At 37.7% G+C, this 21,098-nt stretch overlaps 1 protein-coding gene across 1 annotated transcript in view; it reads right to left on the minus strand.

The window, feature by feature from the left end:
* LOC100692820 (uncharacterized) overlaps positions 1-21,098 on the minus strand; it is a 60,745-nt gene that overhangs the window by 38,027 nt on the left and 1,620 nt on the right. The window contains exons 2-12 of the mRNA XM_025911149.1: positions 19,031-19,283; positions 16,271-16,299; positions 15,344-15,617; positions 15,060-15,100; positions 14,476-14,749; positions 13,707-13,754; positions 13,382-13,425; positions 10,734-11,016; positions 9,543-9,586; positions 8,708-8,993; positions 7,981-8,024 (exon numbers count right to left, since the gene is read on the minus strand). Coding sequence (XP_025766934.1) covers positions 7,981-8,024; positions 8,708-8,993; positions 9,543-9,586; positions 10,734-11,016; positions 13,382-13,425; positions 13,707-13,754; positions 14,476-14,749; positions 15,060-15,100; positions 15,344-15,617; positions 16,271-16,299; positions 19,031-19,274 — 1,611 coding nt within the window. The 5' untranslated portion in view covers positions 19,275-19,283. The remainder of the gene's footprint in view (positions 1-7,980; positions 8,025-8,707; positions 8,994-9,542; positions 9,587-10,733; positions 11,017-13,381; positions 13,426-13,706; positions 13,755-14,475; positions 14,750-15,059; positions 15,101-15,343; positions 15,618-16,270; positions 16,300-19,030; positions 19,284-21,098) is intronic.

The raw sequence follows: 21,098 nt of genomic DNA on the forward strand, positions 1-21,098 counted from the left end.
CAATTTAATTCCCTTCACTTTGTATTTTAAACATCATTCAGTCATGCTCCTTTTATTTTGTAAAGACAAAATCAGGATCAAATTGAACATTTTGTTGTGCAGTCCCGGATCAATCAATCAATCAATCAATCAATCAATCAAAGCTTTATTCGTCACATGCAGGTTGCCCTGCAGTGAAATGGGATTTTTTTTATTGCATTTATTGCATCCTCATTTCTTATCCTTATACATATATCCAAATGTTCTTCCTCCTCCTCCTTATGATTTCTCATATTGTAATCTAAAGTAAATTTAAGAAAAAAAAAAAAGATAAATGATCACTTATATCGTTTATGATGAGGCCACTTTTAATATTATTCCCTAAACTATTAATAAAAATATGATCAATTAATGTTGCTGATGTGTCCGTTATTCTACTCGGCTTTGAAATCAGAGGGTATAATCCATTTCCAAGTAGTAATTCTAAAAAGTCTGATGCCATGTGATTAGTCTCTTTTAGAAGATCAATATTATAATCCCCACACAATCAGAAAGTCTTATTTCCCTTAACCCTATTTAATAAATCTTCCACAACATCTGTACATTTTTCAGTCAGTGTTCCAGGCTTTCTATATATACACGTAACAATTATATTACTTCTTCTTTCCATTTCTAGTTCTACTGTAACAGACTCCATTAAGTCATCAATAACCACAGACATATCTTTAAGTTGTTTACACTTCAGATCACACTTAACAAAAAGTGCCACCCTCCTGCCTTCTTATTAGATCTATTTATGTAATATAAATCATACCCATCCATATAAAAATCACAGCCCCTTTTCTCATCTAGCCATGTTTCATGATAAAACAATTACTTTAAACTTGCCTCTCAAACTATACAAAAAATCATTAATCGGAGCAAAATTTTTATAGAGACTTCTACAATTAAAATGAATTAAAGAAAATATATTACTACGTTATCTCTAAACTGCTCCTCCATATAATATTCACATGTCTCATTAATTGTGTTAAGCACATTCCCTTCTGGATCAATATTGGCTTCAAAGTCATATAATTTATAATCTAAGTCATCGCTCATTATAAATGAGTATTCTTTAACCTTTTAAGACCTACCATATAAGTCCGCCAGAGCTTACTTTATATTTCTACATGCTGTAGTGCCATTTTTGGGAGCATTAAAAGTTGCTATACATCAATACAACTGTTATAGCCCAAATTTTAATAATATGTATGCATTAAGTCCATAGTAACTACATAAATTGCAAAAAAGTGAAATAAACTACAAAAAAATTTAAAATCGTTTTTGTTTTTTTTTAACATATATTTCTACTTAGAGAAACTTAAGAGGTTTATCCCTCAAAACTTTAAATACAAAAAAGTTGCAAAAAACAGTTTACAACCACAGGAAATTTATTTTGAGTGTCTTCACAGTGTTATTTTTGAGATACACCAATTTTTATATACACTGCAGAAAAAAACGAAACTAAATCCTATAATGCAAATTTGCAAAGAAAACAGCATGTGCATCAAAATAAACAATTTAAAGCAGTGCAATTTGAGTTCTAAGCATCCCAGAAACTATTCAGAAAAGCATGAAGTCAAACATGACTTTTAAAAACACCAGTATATAAGGCTTATAAGGCTACATTTTCCACGAAAATGACGTCACTTCCGGTTTCGGGCAGGTAATGGCGGACATGCGATAGTTCGCGCTGACTCTATTTCAATGTAGGAAGTGTTATGAACAGCTGATCGGATCGGGAAAGCGTATTTCTGGAATATTATGTTTTTGTTGCTGCAAGTGCTTTTTATGCAATTTTTGCAAAGCTATATGTGGAAGGAAACCGTGACCTAGGACAAGCTGATGGCATAAGATGTAAGTACGACTCCTCCGGTTTCATATGCAAAACAAATTATTGCGCTAGCTTACGTGGTTCCGGTTCTGCAGGGATTTAAAAAGGGTTTTAAAGGGTTAAACAACTATTATTCTCACACAAAAAAACCCATTAGCAGTCGCACATTTATCTACCAACATATAGAGACAATCCGGTGATCTTTTCATGATCCCATGTCCAAATTACAACTTCACTCTGGTCCTCTTCCATACAGTCAACTCCAGTAGTATTATCTCTTATATATATCCAAATCCTCGAGATCCTTAATCGTGATAACCTTAGCTTCTTCTAGTGTTCAATTAAGCTTTATCATCACTTTACAGTTTCTTGTCCAAGTTGCTTGGATTTTTTTTTCCCTTTCGTAATAGCTTGTCTGGCGATGTCTACATTCTTTTTTGCAAGATGTTCATTCAAGTATACTTTAATTCTTTAATTTGGTCCATCAGAGACGTAAGTAATCCTTGTTGCTTAATTACCTTCTCGACATCCGTCAACAGTGAATTAAGTAAAAAGCTTGATCTCCTCCAAATCTTTTTCGATTTTCTTCATTTTTGCCATTTTCTCCTCTTTTAGATATCTATCCTTTGTTTGTTCATTTGCCTTTGTTCCTATTACCTAGTTCCAAGCAGGATCTATACATAGAATTACATAGAGTTAATTAGAATCACCAAACAATTTCCACAACGCCACCCGCCTATAGCTGTGCCCGCCATGATGAAATGTGAGTCAGAGCTTCAGCAGCTAATTGTAACTGATTGATCCAAATAAGTCGGATCAAGATGTCACAATTCCACCCATCTGTGTCACTGCGGCTCTTGGAGTATTTCATTGTGCCCAGCACAATGTGCACACTGCGAGTCAGCCTGAAGAGTCTGCAGCTAAACGGATAACCTTTAACTTTGGGGATTCTCCCATATGTCCAGCATGGAAAGACTGTATCACTGGGCAGTTAAATGGAATCCCAGAGGTTTTTACACATCATGACCTAGATTTGGGATGTACTGACAAAGTGATGCATCAGACCAAATTTCACGATAAGAGTCCATTCAAACACCGGACTAGGCCCATACACCCTCCAGCTTCTCGCTGCAGGTTTAGAGAGTCTCACTCTCCTTTCTCTTCTCCAATTGTAGTGGTATGGAACAGAAACAGTGAGGTTCGGCTGTGCATAGATTATCGAAAGCTCATCCTCCAAACTATAAAGGATGCTTATGCACTCCCCAATCTGGAAGAGACTTTTTCAGCACTAACTGGATCGAGGTGGTTCACTGTTCTTGATTTGAAATCTGGTTATTACCATTATTGAGGTCGAAGAGGAAGACAAACCCCAAACAGCCTTTGTAATCCCATTAGGGTTCTGGGAGTTTAACAGGATCCCCCAGGGCATAACAAAGGCACCAAGCACTTTCCAGAGCCTAATGGAAAAGTGTGTGGGTAACATGTGATTTCGAGAGGTATTAGTGTTCTTAGATGACTTGTTCATTTTTTCTAGAATACTAGAGGAGCACGAAGATCAGCTAAAGCCAGTGTTGACTAGACTTAAGGAGTATGGACTTAAGTTGTCACCTGAAACCGTGGTTATCTGCCAGTTCGCAAAGGGTCAAAGGTCAAGTACAAATTTGATACATACTTAGACCCCACATAGCCATTTGAGCGTCGATGGACACCTGACTGCCACAAAGCTTTCGAAACAGTCATAAACAAGGTTACCTCAGTACCTGTTCTCGGATTTGCTGACACAAAGCAGCCCTACATACTGCATACAGATGCCAGTGCCACTGGTCTTGGCGCAGCATTATACCAAGAGCAGGACGGTCAGCTTAAAGCTACTGCTTTTGCAAGTCAAGGGTTGTCACAAAGTGAGTCCAAATATCCAGCCCATAAACTTGAGTTTCTTGCTTTAAAATGGTCTGTCACTGAAAAGTTGCTTAGTTGCTTCATAGACTCTCACCTGAATAATTCAGAGACCACTGAAGTGGTTAACCAAGATGTCGTCCAAGCCATTTGCGAAAGCCAGCTCAGTAAAATCCCAAATGACTGCAGTGCAAACAACTATGGGATCACTCTTGTTGAGTCTTTGGTCATCTCTGTCGATGCCATTCCAGAAAGTATTATTTCCGAGAATGAGCTAGGATTACCCACTGTTCCATCCTTGTGCCCTACTTCAATTCAATTTTATTTATATAGCGCCAAATCACAACAGCAGTCGCCTCAAGGCGCTTTGTATTGTACAGTAGAACGTACAATGATAGATACAGAGAAAAACCCAACAATCATATGACCCCCTATGAGCAAGCACAGAGATGAGTCCACTGTCAGAGGCCATAAGAAGATCATTTGTAACCTTCACTAAAGCTGTTTCTGTGCTGTGATGAGCTCTGAAACCTGACTGAAACTCTTCAAATAAGCCATTCCTCTGCAGATGATCTGTTAGCTGTTTGACAACTACTCTTTCAAGGATGTTTGATATGAAAGGAAGGTTGGAGATTGGCCTATAATTAGCTAAGACAGCTGGGTCTAGAGATGCTTTTTAAGTAAAGGTTTAACTACAGCCAGCTTGAAGGCCTGTGGTACATAGCCGATTATTAGAGATAGGTTGATCATATTTAAGATTGAAGCATTAATTAATGGCAGGACTTCTTTGAGCAGTTTTGTAGGAATGGGGTCTAAAAGACACGTTGATGGTTTGGAGGAATTAATTATTGAAGTTAACTCAGAAAGATCAATTGGAGAAAAAGAGTCTAACTTAACATTGATGGTACTAAGAGTAGCTGTAGATAATATTACATCTGTGGGATGGTTATTGGTATTTTTTTTGGATTATATTCTTAAACTTAGTTACAGCACTTTCAGAAAGACATCTACTGTGATAAAGTCGACTCTCCACTGCTGTGTAATCAATTATTGTAAATGTAAATGTTATCAGGAAATGATCAGACAGCAGAGGGTTTTCAGGAAACACTGTTAAATGTTCAGTTTCTATGCCATATGTTAAAACAAGATCTAGAGTGTGATTAAAGTGGTGGGTGGGTTCTTTTACATTTTGAGAGAAGCCAATTGAGTCTAATAACAGATTAAATGCCATGTTGAGGCTGTCATTTTTAGCATCTACATGGATGTTAAAATCACCCACAATAATTATTTTATCTGAGCTGAGCACTAAATCAGATAAAAAGTCTGAGAAATCAGAGAGAAACTCTGTGTAAGGCCCAGGTGGACGATAGATGATAACAAGTAAGACTGGTTTCTGAGTTTTACAGCTGGGGTGGACGAGGTTAAGCATCAGGCTTTCAAATGAATTAAAAGTCTGTCTTTGGTTGATTAATAGGCTGGTGTGAAAAATTGCTGCCACACCGCCCCCTCGGCCTGTGCTTCGAGGTTTCTGGTAGTTAGAATGACTCGGGGGTGTTGATTCATTTAAACTAACATACTCATCCTGCTGCAACCAGGTTTCTGTAAGGCAGAGTAAATCGATTTGTTGATCAATTATTAAGTCATGTACTAACAGAGACTTGGAGGAGAGAGACCTAATATTTAATAATCCACATTTCACTGTTTTACTCTTTGGTTCAGATGTGGATACTGTATTGTTCTTTCTTTGTGATTTTTTATGTTTAAGTTGTTTATTGCTGGTTTTTAGTTTGTTTTTTGTCTTTTTGGGAGCTGACACAGTCTCAATGGAGATGGGTTTTTGGGGGGGTAGCAGGAGGAGAGAAGCTGCAGAGAGGCGTGTAAGACTGCAACTCTGCTTCCTGGTCCCAACTCTGAATAGTCATATTTTCGGGGGTTTAATAAATTTGTCCATATTTCTAGAAATGAGAGCTGCTCCATCCAAAGTGGGATGGATGCCGTCTCTCCTAACAAGACCAGGTTTCCTCCAGAAGGTTTGCCAATTATCTATGAAGCCCACATCGTTTCTGGGACACCACTCAGACAGCCAGCAATTTAAGGAGAACATGCGGCTAAACATGTCACTCCTGGTCTGATTGACATTGGGGAAAATGTAGGAGGGACAGGTGAAGAGGCCATGCTGCTAGTGAGTTGGCTACAAGCAAAGCTAAGCTAGTGAAACAGTAGAGACACAGTGAGTGAATACTTTGGCTATAAATTAGGGAGCGAGTACACAGAGAGTGTGCTTCGGATGAAGCACGTGAAAATTATACTATGAAAAAAGAAGTTATCTAAAAGTTTTTAATTAAATTGCTATGCAGATAAGCAACTCAAACACACCACTGTGTGTTGGAACAGGAACAGGAATTGATACTCTACCGCAAAGAGAGCGAACACCAAGTGACAGCGTCACCCAATGGAGATAAAAATAGCAAAACCCTACTGATTTCAAAACCCAACAAAGAGCTGATCCAGGTATCAGAGAAGTTATCACACAGACTGAACTAGAAGAATCGCCTCCTCCAGCAACCCACAAAGAGCTTCCAGAGCTTCTTCTTCTGTTACAAAAGCTGAGACGATTAGAACCCCACGATGAAGTGTTATACAGGAGGACGCAGATTGGACACCAGTTGACCTATCAGTTAGCTCTGCCCAAAGAACTCAGACCCTTGGTGCTTCATAGCTTGCACAATGATATGGGGCATGTTAACTGTTAACCAAACTCTAGATCTAATTAGGACCAGATTCTATAGCAGCTGAGGTAAAGAGCAAAGTGGAGATGTGTGACCGCTGTATCCGCAGAAAGAGTCTCCCTGAGAAGGCGGCTGACCTGGTGAACATTAACACCTCCTGATGATTAGAACTTGTGTGCATAGACTTCTTGAGTCTTGAGTCAGATAGCAGTAACATTAAAGACATTTTGGTAATAACCTGCCATTTCACTAAGTTTGCCGTTGCACACAATTTGCACAATGCACACACCTAATCAGAAAGCTAAGACTGTCTCTAAATGCTTGTGGGATCATTTTATTGTTCATTAAGGCATACCTGAGTGTTTGCACAGTCACCAAGGGCCAGATTTTGAATCTAAACTGATAAAAGAGCTTTGTGAGGTCTCAGGCATTAAAAACATTAGGCGACCCCATATCATTGAAGGGTTGACCCTGTCAAAATATTCAATAAAAATTTGCTGAGCACGCTAGGAACGCTTTAGAAAAAGCAAAAGTCTCAGTGGCAAACTTTGTAAAACCCTTATTACATGCATATAACTGCATACACAATAAGATGACAAGGTTTACGCCAGACGAATTGATGTTTGGACAGAAACCAAGATTGCTGGTTGATTTAGCTTTTGTGTTGCCTTCAAAAGCTGATAGGCCAAAATCACATTCCCAGTACACTGAAGGTCTTAAAACACGTCTAGAAGAGAGCTTTAGATTGGCTACTCAGAATGCACTTAAAAATGCAGGGAAGAACAAAGCCAGATTTGACCGTAAGGTGACAGTTTCTCTCCTTAAGCCTGGATAGAGTTTTAGTCAGGAATGTAAAACTGACAGGTAAGCACAAATTAGCTGATAAGTGGGAAACTGGCATTTATGGTTTTGATATGTACTGATAGGTGATCAGAAGTACAATATGTCTGACTGTGTGAATCAAAATTTCCCCGATTCAAATCGAATCGAATTGAATCGATTATAGAAATAAGACACGATACCCAGCCCTAGTAGTCACTGGAGGAACAGCTGGTAACATCGGTGGTACTGATGATGTTTACCTCGCTGTCTTCATGAACTGTTTCTATGTGTCTGCAAAACTTTGGTATCATAAGAAAACACGACTCCCTCTCCATCAGGAATAAAATCTAAATGTTCTCATTTCTCTAACTGAATGTTTGTGTTATGATTTTAGTGAGTGCAAGAACTGCAGTAATAAATATTTAATGACTTTTGATGTTGAAGAATTTTAAAGACAAAGAAAAATCTAAAGATGACATTTCCTGGTTTTATCTTCAGTAGTAGATCCTTCACTCTGTCATCAGTGGAAACATTATTGCTGCAGAGCTCCACATTAACACTGTGAGAAGCATCCAGTTTCAAAGATGCTTTGTCTGTTTCATCATGTATAATGTTCAAGATGAGGATGATTTACAGCCTGAATCTACTGAATGAAAGCTGAGTTAAAGTCACACTCACTCTCTTCAACAGTGCAGCTCCATGTTCATCCACAGAGTGTTTCTCTGAGGAGGAAAGACATTTACCATCAACTCTGAGGATTCAAACATCGTCACACATCCAAGTAGAATCTGAAAGCCTTCAGACGGCACAGATGATTTAAAAGGAAAAGAATAAGAAAACATGCAGTAAAATGATCCGTCTTAATGTTGCAGTAGTCACAGAGAGACCGAGTACATCTGTCCATCGTGGATAATGGACAAACATCCACACCTACAGCTAATTTATAGCCACCAATAAATTCAATGATCATCTGATGATATCAATAAGTCAGATTATTTAAGTCAGAGTACTGATCTGATTTTAGAGATAAGATAATAAAAATAATAATAATACATTTTATTTATAGGCGCATTTAAGACCCTCAAGGTCACCTTACAATAACACGATAAAATATAATAAACACGGCAAAATAAAATTTAGAAATAAGGTGAAAAAAAACAAAACACAAGCATAAAAGTAAAAAAGCTGAGCAAGGTACAAATGGACTAAGACAGATCAGGTGTATGCAATTCTGAATCGATGGATAACTTTATTGATCCCACGACGGGGACATTTTTGCGTTACCTCAGCTCAGGTACAGATATCAGAAGGAAAATACAAAAAATAAAAATAAAAGACAAACAATTTTGTTTTTATTTTATATTGTTGATGACACAGAGTTTACACTCATGCATGTTGGTCTTACCTCTGGATGCTGAGCTGCTCTCTGATAACTTCTGCACCAGATCAGTTCTGTTCATGCGCATGAAAGCTTCTCTGGTCACCTCCACAGACTGCTGACCAAGTTTATCCATCATCAGATTGACTATAACTAATCTGGTTGATGATGGACTCAACCTCGGTGAGATATATGACAGATCCCTCCAAGGAATAATCATCTGTAAGAGCCTCTTAAATTTCTTGATCTCCTCATCACTCAAATCATTCAAAGTTTCTAAAAGCAGATGTTTAACAGCTGCCATTGTTGCCACCTGGAACAATAAACACAATTAAGGGTCACATATTTATTTATGTATTTACTCAAACATAAGCTGTTATATTTATTACAGTTTATCAGAATATGTGAAGAAACTATAAAAATATGATCTTCTTTTATGGTTTAGAATCGTTTTTATATACAGGCTGCGGTTTTTCTCTCATATTGTGCAGATAAAATTGAAATATATAGATAAAGAATATTTCCATGATTTCAGATTATCTTTGATTCTTTATTAAATATTTGTAAGTAGAATAAAGTTTCATCTTTAAAGTGTTTGATGTTTTCAGATTTCTCTGTCCTGTTGAAGGACAAATGTACATGCTGACACTTCCTCAGCTCATCCTCAGTGGTAAAGACATCCTGACATTAGTGTTGGAGAAAATTACTGCTGAAGAAGTCAAACTGAATGAAGCTTCAGTTTGTCACAAACATCCAGCAGAAATCATGAGAAAAATGACTCAACATGAGAACTGATGATACTTTAGTACTCTGACTTTCAGCCTGCTGTCTTGTACTGAATCAGAGATGTGACATGACTCACTTTGTGGATCAGTGCAGAGCGTTGTTCATCCACAGAGTGTTTCTCTGAGGAGAAAAGTGCTCAAAGTCACTCATGACAAACACATTTAACAACTAACTGACAATTATTCAGGAAATATGACTTTGGAAAAATGGACAATATGCAGAATGACACTGAAACCTCCTCAGCAATAATAAACAGTATGAAGGAGTCATTTTTACTCCTCACAAAGTATTTTTATTTAATATGGTCTCATTTTTATGTATTTACAGTGGTCCCTCGTTTATTGCGGGTGTTATGTTCTAAAAATAACCCGCGACAGGTGAAATCCGCAAAGTAGTCAACTTAATTTTTTTCCAATTATTTTAGATGTTTTAAGGCTGTAAAACCCCTCACTACACACTTTATACACTTTTCTCAGACAGGCATGAACATTTTCACACTTTCCTCTCTTGTTTAAACACTCTCAAAATTCAAGCCTTCGTAGAAAAATAAGTCCAGTATTATAGGATGAAACCAAAGATCAAACCCTGTTTTCAGATCCAGAACATGGGAATAGAGCAGCTACTAGAGAATTCAACAAGAAAAATGAGTTGAGTAAAGTTTGACTTATCTGACTGTTTTGTTTCACTTAATACGCCTTATAACGTATATAACGTAATCCAAAAAATACAGTAACTTCTACCGTCCTTTAGCATGTCCAGATGTCAAACTTTCTGTGCGATGGTTAACATCTTCCTCTGCCTTTTGGTTGCAGGTACCTTTGACGGAGCAAAACGTTTCGTCAACATTGTTGTGTTTGTTGGGGAGATACATACAGCAGAGTCACACTGATAGCGATCGAGGATTTATTTAAATTTGACAAGTTGAACGCATTCTGTACTGTACAAAAGACACGGACACGGAGGAGATTGATTGATAATGGTCTACAGCCAATCAGGATGCAGAACACAATGCGCTGTAAAAAAAAAAAAAAAAAAAAAAAAAAAAAAAAAAAGCATGCAACTTGTGAACTGCGATATAGCGAGGAACCACTGTATTTAAATCTAATTTTCCAAAACAGTCATAAAACATGTTTTAAAGATGTTTTCTTTTGTCATTATTACATATAATATTATTTATAAAGTCAAAGAAAACTTTACTTAGAAGTTCATGAGACATGTCATAAAAACAGTTTTATGACTTTAATGAGTTTTGATTTTGTTGTCTTACTTCGAGGCAGTGAGCTGCAGTCTGACAGCCTCTGAGCCAGATCAGTCCTCTTCATCTCCTTTAAGGCCTCCATGGTCTTCTCCACTGACTGTTGGCCGTAAGTCTGCACCATCAGAAACACTGTGTCCTGCAGGTCTTTGCTCATGTACGGCATCCATGAGAAGTCTGAGTCATATTTGCGATGAATTTGTTTCAGGGTCCAGATGAACTTGCTGAACTCCAGCTCATTCAGAGCAGCCAGAGTTTCCAGCAGCAGCTCAATAACAGACTCCATCGTTTCTACCTGGAAAATTCAAAGAAAATGTTCATGAGATAAATGTGACATTTCTCACTTTCAGGTTTGTTTGTTTTCTCATCAACACTTTAGAAATGTAGATGTGTTTAGATGACATCATCCATCACATAAGGTGATGATGTCATTGGTCATATAGAGGGTTTTCACCTTCGTCACATTCTGAGCGGTAACCTACATGCACGGCTATATTGGAAGCACTCGGGGGTAAATACTGCAATGGATCAATGTCCGAAACCACAGAAAAGCTCATCAAAATGCGTTATAGATGCAAAGGCATACAGGGAAAGACTTGGTCCGCAGGAAAGGGCACAATATTTGGAAAAGTTAAGGCTTATTGGTGGTGTAGATCCAAATGAGTTGGCTCCTTAATCTTGGATCAATGATGACCCGGAGAGTCTTCCGTCTATTGCGTATCCTGATATCGTCAACTACCTGGTTTTCTCGCCAAGCCCATACACAGCAGAAGACCTTAAATCTTATAAAAGTTTGGAGGCCTATAACCACATGGTGTGTGGATGGGTGAGGGAGATGCAGTATCAAGTCATCAGCGACAGATGTGTTGTGAATGCCAAAGTAATGCAATAACATCTTTAATCAACCAAACCTTAACTGTATGATATCATCCCTTACCAAAAAGTAGTATACTTCGAGTATATTTTATTAAGTATGCTTAACTTAACACACAGTCAGTGTGTGAATGTGTGTGTGAATGGGTGAATGACTGAATGTAGTGTAAAGCGCTTTGGGGTCCTTAGGGACTAAGTAAAGCGCTATACAAATTTAGGCCATTTACCATTTATAGAAAAGAAATGAGCAGAACAAATCCAGATGTTGTCCAGATTTTTGCCTTGTAGATCCTGGTTTAGCTTCGCTAACCACAACCACCTCCTTTCCTCTGATAACTTTCAGCAGTCTATAAAACTGCAAATGTTTTTCACGTTCTGACCGATTGGTACAGTCAAAAACATGGCAATAATTCACCATTTCCTTTCGTTCGACGTTTGGAATCTATATGAGTGTGCGCGCTTTGTTTACCTCAAGTATCTCCAATATGCTGACTTCCGGTTTGATGACACACAGTAAAAAACTCACTATTTGTCACAATGATCACAAACAGCTGATTAACAATTATTCTGGTTCTGTTAACAAGTTCAGGACTTTTCTGATCTGCTGCAGACCGACCTCACTGCACACGCTCAACTTATCAAACTTTTCCAATGAAAATCAAATCATTTTTTATTCTTTTTTCTATTGAAGATTTCTACCCTGTATTTATGAAATGAAAGCTGGATCATCTGAAGTCAGACTGATGTGACATTACCAGTGTTGGTCAAGTTACTTGAAAAAAGTAATCAGTAACTAATTACCGATTACTTCCCCAAAAAAGTAATCCCGTTACTTTACTGATTACTTATTTTCAAAAGTAATTTGTTACTTAGTTACTTTTTAAAAACACGATTTACAACCTGAATAGGTGATAAAGCGATAGATCTTTCAGCCCAATTCTACTTTTTCTGCATAATCCATCATACAAAATGTAATCAAATGGAAAAGTCTCTTTTTAAAACTTGTTTTATTAGTTTTAATCTTTTAACTTTATGCATCAAGCAAAAATTAAATTATATGTAACATTCTCTGACTGGAAGAAATTTGTTTAACATTTAAACCCATTTCCTGCACATTCCAGCACATAAAATAAAATATGTTTTTGTGTTTACACTCACTCTTTCAAATAGATGAAAGTAAAACACAGCAGAAAATAAATAAAATCAATGACTAGCGGTCCTGTTGCTCTATTTTCACCTGTAAAGCAGGACTGGGGTAGGCGGAGGTTTACCCTGGTGCAGGTGTGCCGCAGCGGTCAGTGGAAGAATCCGCTAGTTTGTCTGTGAATTTCCCGTTACAGTCGTAGCGCACTCGGTGCTTGCTTGGAAGTTTAGGGGTTTTTTTCGCTGTAAAAATAAGTTTTCTTCCCACGCACAACGGACACTAATGTTTTTGTCACTTTTTATGGAATCAAGCTCAAAGTAAGGTCAGTACTTCCACGCTTTAAACGCTGCACGCTCATACTCTCTCCCGCACTCGATATATTATCCATTGTTGATCTGCAGACAGCTGCTGCCACGAACGTCGCACTCGCTTACGTCATTGACATGAGACACGCACAAAAGAATCACGGTTTTAGTAACGCAGTAATGCAGTAACGCAGCGTGCTTACGGGAAAGTAACAGTAATCTAATTACCTTTTTTGCAATAGTAATCCCTTACTTTACTCATTACTTGAAAAAAGTAATCGGAATACAGTAACGCGTTACTTGTAACGCATTACTGCCCATCTCTGAACATTACTCACTTTGTGGATCAGTGCAGGCCAACGTTCATCCTCAGAGTGTTTCTCTGACAGAAAAGAAATATTAAAAGGTTCATTCATGACTGATTTAACATCAGTGTTAATAATCAGACACTTTGAAATAACTGATACTTTGATTTCATTCTGATGATCCTTGTAAGTTGGATTAATAACAACATTAAACTTGTTAACATGAAGTCATATTTGATGGAAAACTATCAAAGTGTGAGGAAATGATCCAGTTCTGTTTCATTCAGTAATTCTTCTTCTTCATCTTCTTCATATCAATGAGTGTATTTATTGATTGATGTGTTTTCTGGACACTGACCTTTCTCTGTTTCCTCCACATCAAATCCTTCAGCTGATGATCCTGCAGCTGCAACACATTGAATACAAACTGTAACTACATCATACAGACACTGTGTGTGTCCTTTATGTGTGCTCATCCTGAGTATAACACTGAGTCCTGACAATAAAAAGCTTTAATATTTCACTTTCAGCTGTGCTGACTGAAGGCAGGAGGAGGCCATAGTTACACAATCACAGAGAAATCAATGAAAAGACTTTGAATCATTTACCTCATACAGGTCGTCTGTCTCCATAGTGGAGTTTAAATCAAAGCTAACATAAAGATCGATTTACAATACGAGACTGATATTAATCAGCTCAAAATGCAAAAATTCAATGAAACAAAACAAAGAAAAATATTTTCAAAGGAAAGAAGTTCAAAGAGCTTTAAAACAACATTTACTAAAGAAAGTCACTGATTCAATAACCTGAATATTTTTACTTTAACACAGTGAAATATGAAAACAAATCTGTTTAATTTTATTGTGTTTGTACAACCTGAATGTGTTAATTTATCAACGTCTGTCCAAAAACATTCAAAGAAAACAAATTCTTTCATTTTATGATAATAAAGTTTATATTATGCAGTTCTTGTTGTTTCTCTGATTTAATTCTTTTGATTTTTTTTGGGGGGGGGTTCAGTTTGAGCTGTAATATTATCTTTTTAATACTTTTACACACAGTTAAAAATTATCCCACCATATTTATTGACATTATTACAGAAACTCTGACAGATTATTTTCTCTTACCTTTGAGTCCTGAGCTGCTCTCTGGTAGCCTCTGCACCAGATCAGTTCTCTGCATGTTTGTTAAAACCTCCCTGATCACCTCCACAGACTGATGACCACATTTATCAACCATCACATTCACCATTTCTCTTCTGTCATCACTCAGTTTGATTTGTGGAAGACTCTTCTGAAAACGAGTGAACTGCAGGAACAACTTGAACTCCATGAGATCCTGTTCACTCAAATCCTCCAGTGTTTCTAGAAGCAGATCTGTAACAGCTGCCATTGTTGCAACCTGGAAAATTCAAAGCAAACATTCATAAAGAAAAAATGTTTCCTCACTGAGAAAATTACAGATTTATGTTTTTGTAGCTGATTTAAACTTTGAACATTTTCAATGTTTTCTCTGAAACACTTTGTTTTCTTTTATTATCTTATTTATTAAGATGTATTTATGTAAACACACTTTTTAATAATTGTTTGATTTTAAATCACAAACACATTTCTGTGATAACTGTTTAATGTAAATGATGAAATTATGATTTTCAAACTGCATCTTATTGAATCAAAGCTCTGCAGAGTCAGACAGATGAGACGTTACTCACTTTATGGATCAGTGCAGACAGATGTTCATCCAGATGTTTGTCTGAAAAAAGAGAAAATAACAGATAAAAATAAGTGTTTAATAAAAGCTAATCGAGCTTTAAAAAAAATACACAGAGATCAACAAAAAAAAATGACATTTAAACCTGCTGAACATCATTTTCTGCCCCTCGTCAACAATGCTCTCTTTTCTCTGTAAATCTGAATGTTTCTAATATGAACTGAAGCAGAAACACTTTAAGAACCACTTTTATCATTTTAACATGTTTTGTCTTTTTTATCTTACTTTGAGCTTCTGAGCTGCTGTCTGTCAGCCTCTGAGCCAGATCAGTCCTCTTCATCTTCTTTAAAACCTTCACGATCTTCTTCACTGACTGTCGGCCAAAAGTCGTCACACTGAAAAACACCACGTCCTGCAGGTGTGTCATCTCAGACAGATTCCTTGGGATAAGAAAGAGACCTTTTCTTCTCAGGATCTCAATGAAGTCCCAAAACTCGCTGTCACTCAGATCAGCCAGTGTTTCCAAAAGCAGCTCAATAAGAGACTCCATCGTTTCTACCTGGTAAAAACAGAGGTCACATGACAGCGATGCACAATTCAAATGTCTCTTAGATCTTTAATCAACAGAAACATTTTAGTGGTAAAAATAAATTCATGGTTTAAATCAGGTTTAATTCAAGTCTTTGTAAAAACCTGAAAAGATGACCTTTGACCTTCAGACATGAAGCTGCGTCTTTTTTAAGGTCATGACCTTCGACCAGATTTAGAGCAGAAAATAACCTCCATGAACATCTGATGCTCGGTGGGGACCTGCTTGGATTCGTTTTTTTATTTCTTGGCTCATTTTTTCCTCTTTTTGAAGGATTTAATTTTCATGAACAGGTTTGTGACTCTGTTTTACTGCCTGACTGTAACTCTGTCAAAGACTGAGCTACAAAAACTGCAGTGAGTCTCCTGATTTTACAAACAGAGGGGAGCTTTAACTGCTCACATCTTTATTGATAAACAGAAAGACTTGAATTTAATCTGCTTTAAAATGTAAATAAGGTTTAATATTTCTATACCAATCATGTATAAAACTCATGTGTACATGACATAGCTGCAGCTTGAATTTCATGTGTATGATTTCTGTTTATGATGAAGATGATTTTCAGTCTTCATCACTGAATCAAAGCTGAACTGTGTGAAGTCGACTGATGTGACGTTACTCACTCTCTGGCTCAGTGGAGGAAACTGTTTGTCTGAGGAGAAAAGAAAGAGAAGGTTTATGCAGCTTATGATCCTACTGAAAAATACATTTTGAATCTAAAGATATTATTTTTCCCCGGTTAAATAAACTTTAATGAATAAATAGAATAAAAGAATAAAGAGTAAATGAATAAAAGAAAGAGAAAAAGTCAGATTAGAAACTGTTTTATCATCAGGCTTTATGAGGATTTAGAACATAAAAGATTTCACATCAAAGTGACACTTAAACCTGGTTAACTCTCATCATACCCACATGTTTAACATACATGAACTACTGACTGGAGTCTGAGAACTCCAAGAACAATTTACTGTGAAGCAAACATAACAGTAAAATGTATTTCTTTTTAAAGCGGGATGTCCTCTAAAGAAAACACTGATTATTTTTGCAAAGTTACAATTAATTTGCATATTTAAAAAATATATATTTAAATAAAAATTTATTTTTTTCCTTAATCAAACTTTTATCCAAACTACATCCACATTATAGCTTAAGAGCTTATTTACCATCCTTTGACTCTGGAATCATTTATTCAAGTAAATATGATTTGTGTTGTAATTATACAATGAAACCAGTCAGATTCATTTTGATCCAAAATAAAATAAATTAATAAACAAAACCAGCCAGTCCACAGTCCACATCCTCCTGGTCAGACACACCCCAAAAGAAGCTAATTTCTATTTGTATCATTAATCTCATTCTTTCAGTCACTCCTCAGAGCTCCTCACCTTCGGTAAGGCAAATCTAAGGCTACGTTCACACTGCAGGTCTTAATGCTCAATTCCGATTTTTTGATCAAATCCGATTTTTTTGTCTGCTTGTTCACACTACACATAAAATGCGACATCAAACGCGCTCTAGTGTGAACGCTCAAAGCGGCCCGCATGCGCAAAAGAAGCCGTTACACACAACGCGCTCTGTTTAGACCCAGAGCAAACAATATTGTTTGACTGATGGCCCTTAATATAAAGACTTCGGACTTTATGTTTCCAAATTTTTGCTTTAAGTTATTTTGTTATTTACATAATAATGCAAATAACCTAATAATTATCCTTTTTGCTGTTTTAGAGGAGCGGTGCTTCAAAGGATAGTTGCAGATTTCTGTCAGAATCTGCAGATTATACAGTACAAATAAAATGTTCACATTTCTCCAACATTGTCTTCCCAACAGTTTCACCGGATGGTAGGAAATCGTTCGCGATGTCCTATCGGGCGCTTCTCCGGCGCTGATAATTGGCGTCTGTCTTGTGTCAGTGACGTAAAAGACGGATTTAATGCGACATGACTGTTCAAACAGCAGTCGCTTTCTAAAACATCGGATATGTATCGGATTCAGTACCACATACGAAAGTGACCCAGATCGGATTTGAAAATATCGGATTTGTGCCGTTCACACTGTCATACCAAGATCGGATACGGGTCGCATAGGGTCAAAAAAATCGGATTTGATGCGCTTTCGCCTGCAGTGTGAACGTAGCCTAAGGCTTCGGGGCCCACTCTCTCTTCACCACAGCAGATCAGCACAGTGTCCACATCACTGCAGACACAGCACTGATCTATCTGTCAACCTCCTGCTGCAACCCCTGTGAATGAGACCCCGACTTCTTGGCTACATCTATCTATCTATGATGCTTTGCCTCTCCAAAGCGTGGTGCACAGGTGTGTCTGTTACATGCTTCCTTGATATGAGTTGCATGAACAGAGCACTCCAGCTCTCTCAGGTACAGTAGATGCAGCTACGTCTCCAACATTCTGATAACTTCTAGTCTGGAAAGTTCCCCATCCAGACGATGAAGGCAGTGATGGCATCTGAGTCTTTCTTCTTTATACAGACTGACAGATAGTAGATACTGTGTGTTACTTTAATTTAGGATCAGTTACAACTAAATAAAGTCTGAATAAAGTTAATAAGTTCCATTTATTAAAACTGTAAAGGTGGAATTGGCTGTTTGACTGGAGTCCTCTGAGACCTAAAAATATTTGTATTTTTAAAGAAGCACCAATCAAAGCAGAACTAGAAAATTATGTGAAACATTAGCAACAATCTGACAAATTCATTAAAAATTTAAATGATAGAAAAAAAACACCTGTAAGGTATGACAAAACTATGCCACAGCCTTCAGTCAGTGTGATGAGGGTTAATAGTGACATAATTATAACCTGTAGAGCTGCTTGAAGACTTTCCAACCATGTTGAATGATGTTGGATGTTTTGGTTCTGATCTGATCAAAATACTGTAACTGAGCTTGTGTAACAGTGTTTATGTTGTATGTGATTCCATAATAACCACAATGGATTTGTGATGCTTATTGGCTCAATGGCGCCCTCTCTCAGAGGCAGTGGATCACTGCACTGCGTGGGATCATTCAGTATCAGCGTGTGTGCGACCACTATACAGAGCATGTGACCTGTTTCAGGGTTAGACAGTTACAGTCACATAATCTCACTGCACACCGGCTATAAGCTGCTATTATTTTGTAGTGTGCTGTGTTTGAGCCTGTAATGAGCCAACCTGCCTGACCAGCACATATTCTGCTCTAATCCATGTTATAAAAAGCAGAACTAAAATATAAACGTCTTTGTTCATCATTCACTACACAACACAGAGTCAAGTGATTTTTCTATCAGTCAGCTGAGCCTGGTTTCATATTAATGTGATAAACTATATGCAGTATTCTCACATATTTAATTCTTTGTTCTCTTATTTGTGGTTCGTGAGGTGATACCTGATAATCTCTGCACCAGATCAGTCCTGTTCATCTTCATTAAAGCCTTTCTGGTCTCCTCCACACTCTCTCCTCTGTACGTCTCCTCCATCAGCTCCACTACATCCTGTGTGTTTGCTGTTTTCAGTCGGCTCTGTGACATCAGTTGGAGATCTTTCTCTACTGCAGTGAGTGACTTGAACTCAGCAAAGTCCTCTGGACTCAACTGGTTCAGTGTTTCAATGAGCAGCTTCTTAGTCGTCATAGTTACCACCTGGAAAATGAAGAAATCATATTATACATGAAGGACAGCACGTCTGCTGTTTGTTCATTTGATGGATGGAAACTGACTGCTTTGTATTTCACTAATCAAATCAAATCAAAATGTATTTCTATAGCACATAATAATACAACAAAGTTGACCAAAGTGCTTCACAGTCGGTCAGAGGAATAGCGTAAGACAGAATAAAAAAGAAACAGTTAAAGGGAGGGCAGGAAACAATATGACAGTTGTTTGAAACAAAAAAACATAACTACCCACGAAGTAACATACTAGTGTGAATCAAAAGCCAGACTAAAATAATACGTTTTAAGACACAATTTAAAAGACTGGATGGACTCAGAGGACTGAATATAAGGAGGGAGATTATTCCAGAGTCTGGGAGCTACGACAGCAAAGGCCCGATCACCTCTGGACTTCAGACGAGACTTCGGTTGTGTCAGGAGCATTTGATTGGAAGATCTAAGTGCCTTATTAGGGGTATACAAATGAAGGAGTTCACATAGATAGCTGGGAGCCAAATTGTTTAAAATTGTAAAGGTAAGCAAGAGAATTTTGAAATTGATACGATATTCAACAGGGAGCCAATGTAGGTTGGCTAAAACTGGTGTGATGTGGGCATAATTTCTAGTACCAGTTAAAAGACACGCAGCTGCATTTTGAACTAACTGGAGCCGGTGAATAGAGGAAGATGGGAGGCCCGAGTAGAGGGAATTACAGAAGTCTAATTTGGAAGTGATAAGGGCGTGAATGAGCTTTTCAAGGTCCTTTAAAGGGAGGTATGGCTTTGCTTTAGATATCTGACGCAGCTGGTAGAAACTGTTTTTTTTACCACAGAGGAGATCTGTTTCACGAGTTTAAGAGAGCTGTCCAGGAAAACACCAAGGTTTCTAACAGTGAGCGAGAGATGGCTAGCAAGGGGCCTTAAGGCATCAGTTAGCTGTTCCAGCGGGGTGTGACTATCAAAAACTATAACTTCTGTCTTATCCTCGTTCAGTGTGAGAGAGTTACGTGATAACCAAGTTTTGACCTCATTTAGGCAGTTAAATGGGGGTTGCAGGGAAGTAGAGACATCCAATGTCAAAGGGAAATAACTTTGTATGTCATCGGCGTAGCAGTAAAAGGAAATGTTTTATTTTTTTAAATATTAATCCCAACGGCAGGATGTACAAGGAAAAAAGAACTGGGCCGAGCACAGATCCTTAAGGCACACCACAGTGAATGGGGGCAGAGGCCGAGGAGTGTTGCCCGTGGCTACGGAAAACGACCTCTCTGAGAGATAGGATTTGAGCCAAGGTAAAACTATGCCTTTAAGACCAACGACATGTTCCAGTCTTGAAATGAGAACGTTGTGGTCGACCGTGTGTCCTTGGGCAAGAGGACACCTACCGCCTACTGGTGATGGCCAGAGGGGCCAATGGTGCGATATGGCAGCCTCGCTTCTGTCAGTCTGCCCCAGGGCAGCTGTGGCTACAACTGTAGCTTGCCTCCACCAGTGTGTGAATGTGAGAGTGAATGAATAGTGGAATTGTAAAGCGCTGTGAGGGTCTCGAAAAGCGCTAAATAAATGCAATCCATTATTATTAATCCATTATTACACAAATCAAAATTGTTAATAACAGTATTAAACAAAACTGGAAAAATCCGAAATCCCTAAGTCTTTAATGTCCGTGATGCAGATATCCAAACCATGGGACAGTACCAAGTCGAGTGTGTGACCTTTTATGTGAGTTGGATGAATTACCCACTGGGCGAGATTAAACTAATTAATAAGAGCAAGGAAGTCCTTAACTAGTGAGCTGTCCTTGC

The sequence above is a fragment of the Oreochromis niloticus genome, linkage group LG11 (genome assembly GCF_001858045.2).
Source record: "Oreochromis niloticus isolate F11D_XX linkage group LG11, O_niloticus_UMD_NMBU, whole genome shotgun sequence".
NCBI classification, from domain to species: Eukaryota; Metazoa; Chordata; class Actinopteri; order Cichliformes; family Cichlidae; genus Oreochromis; species Oreochromis niloticus.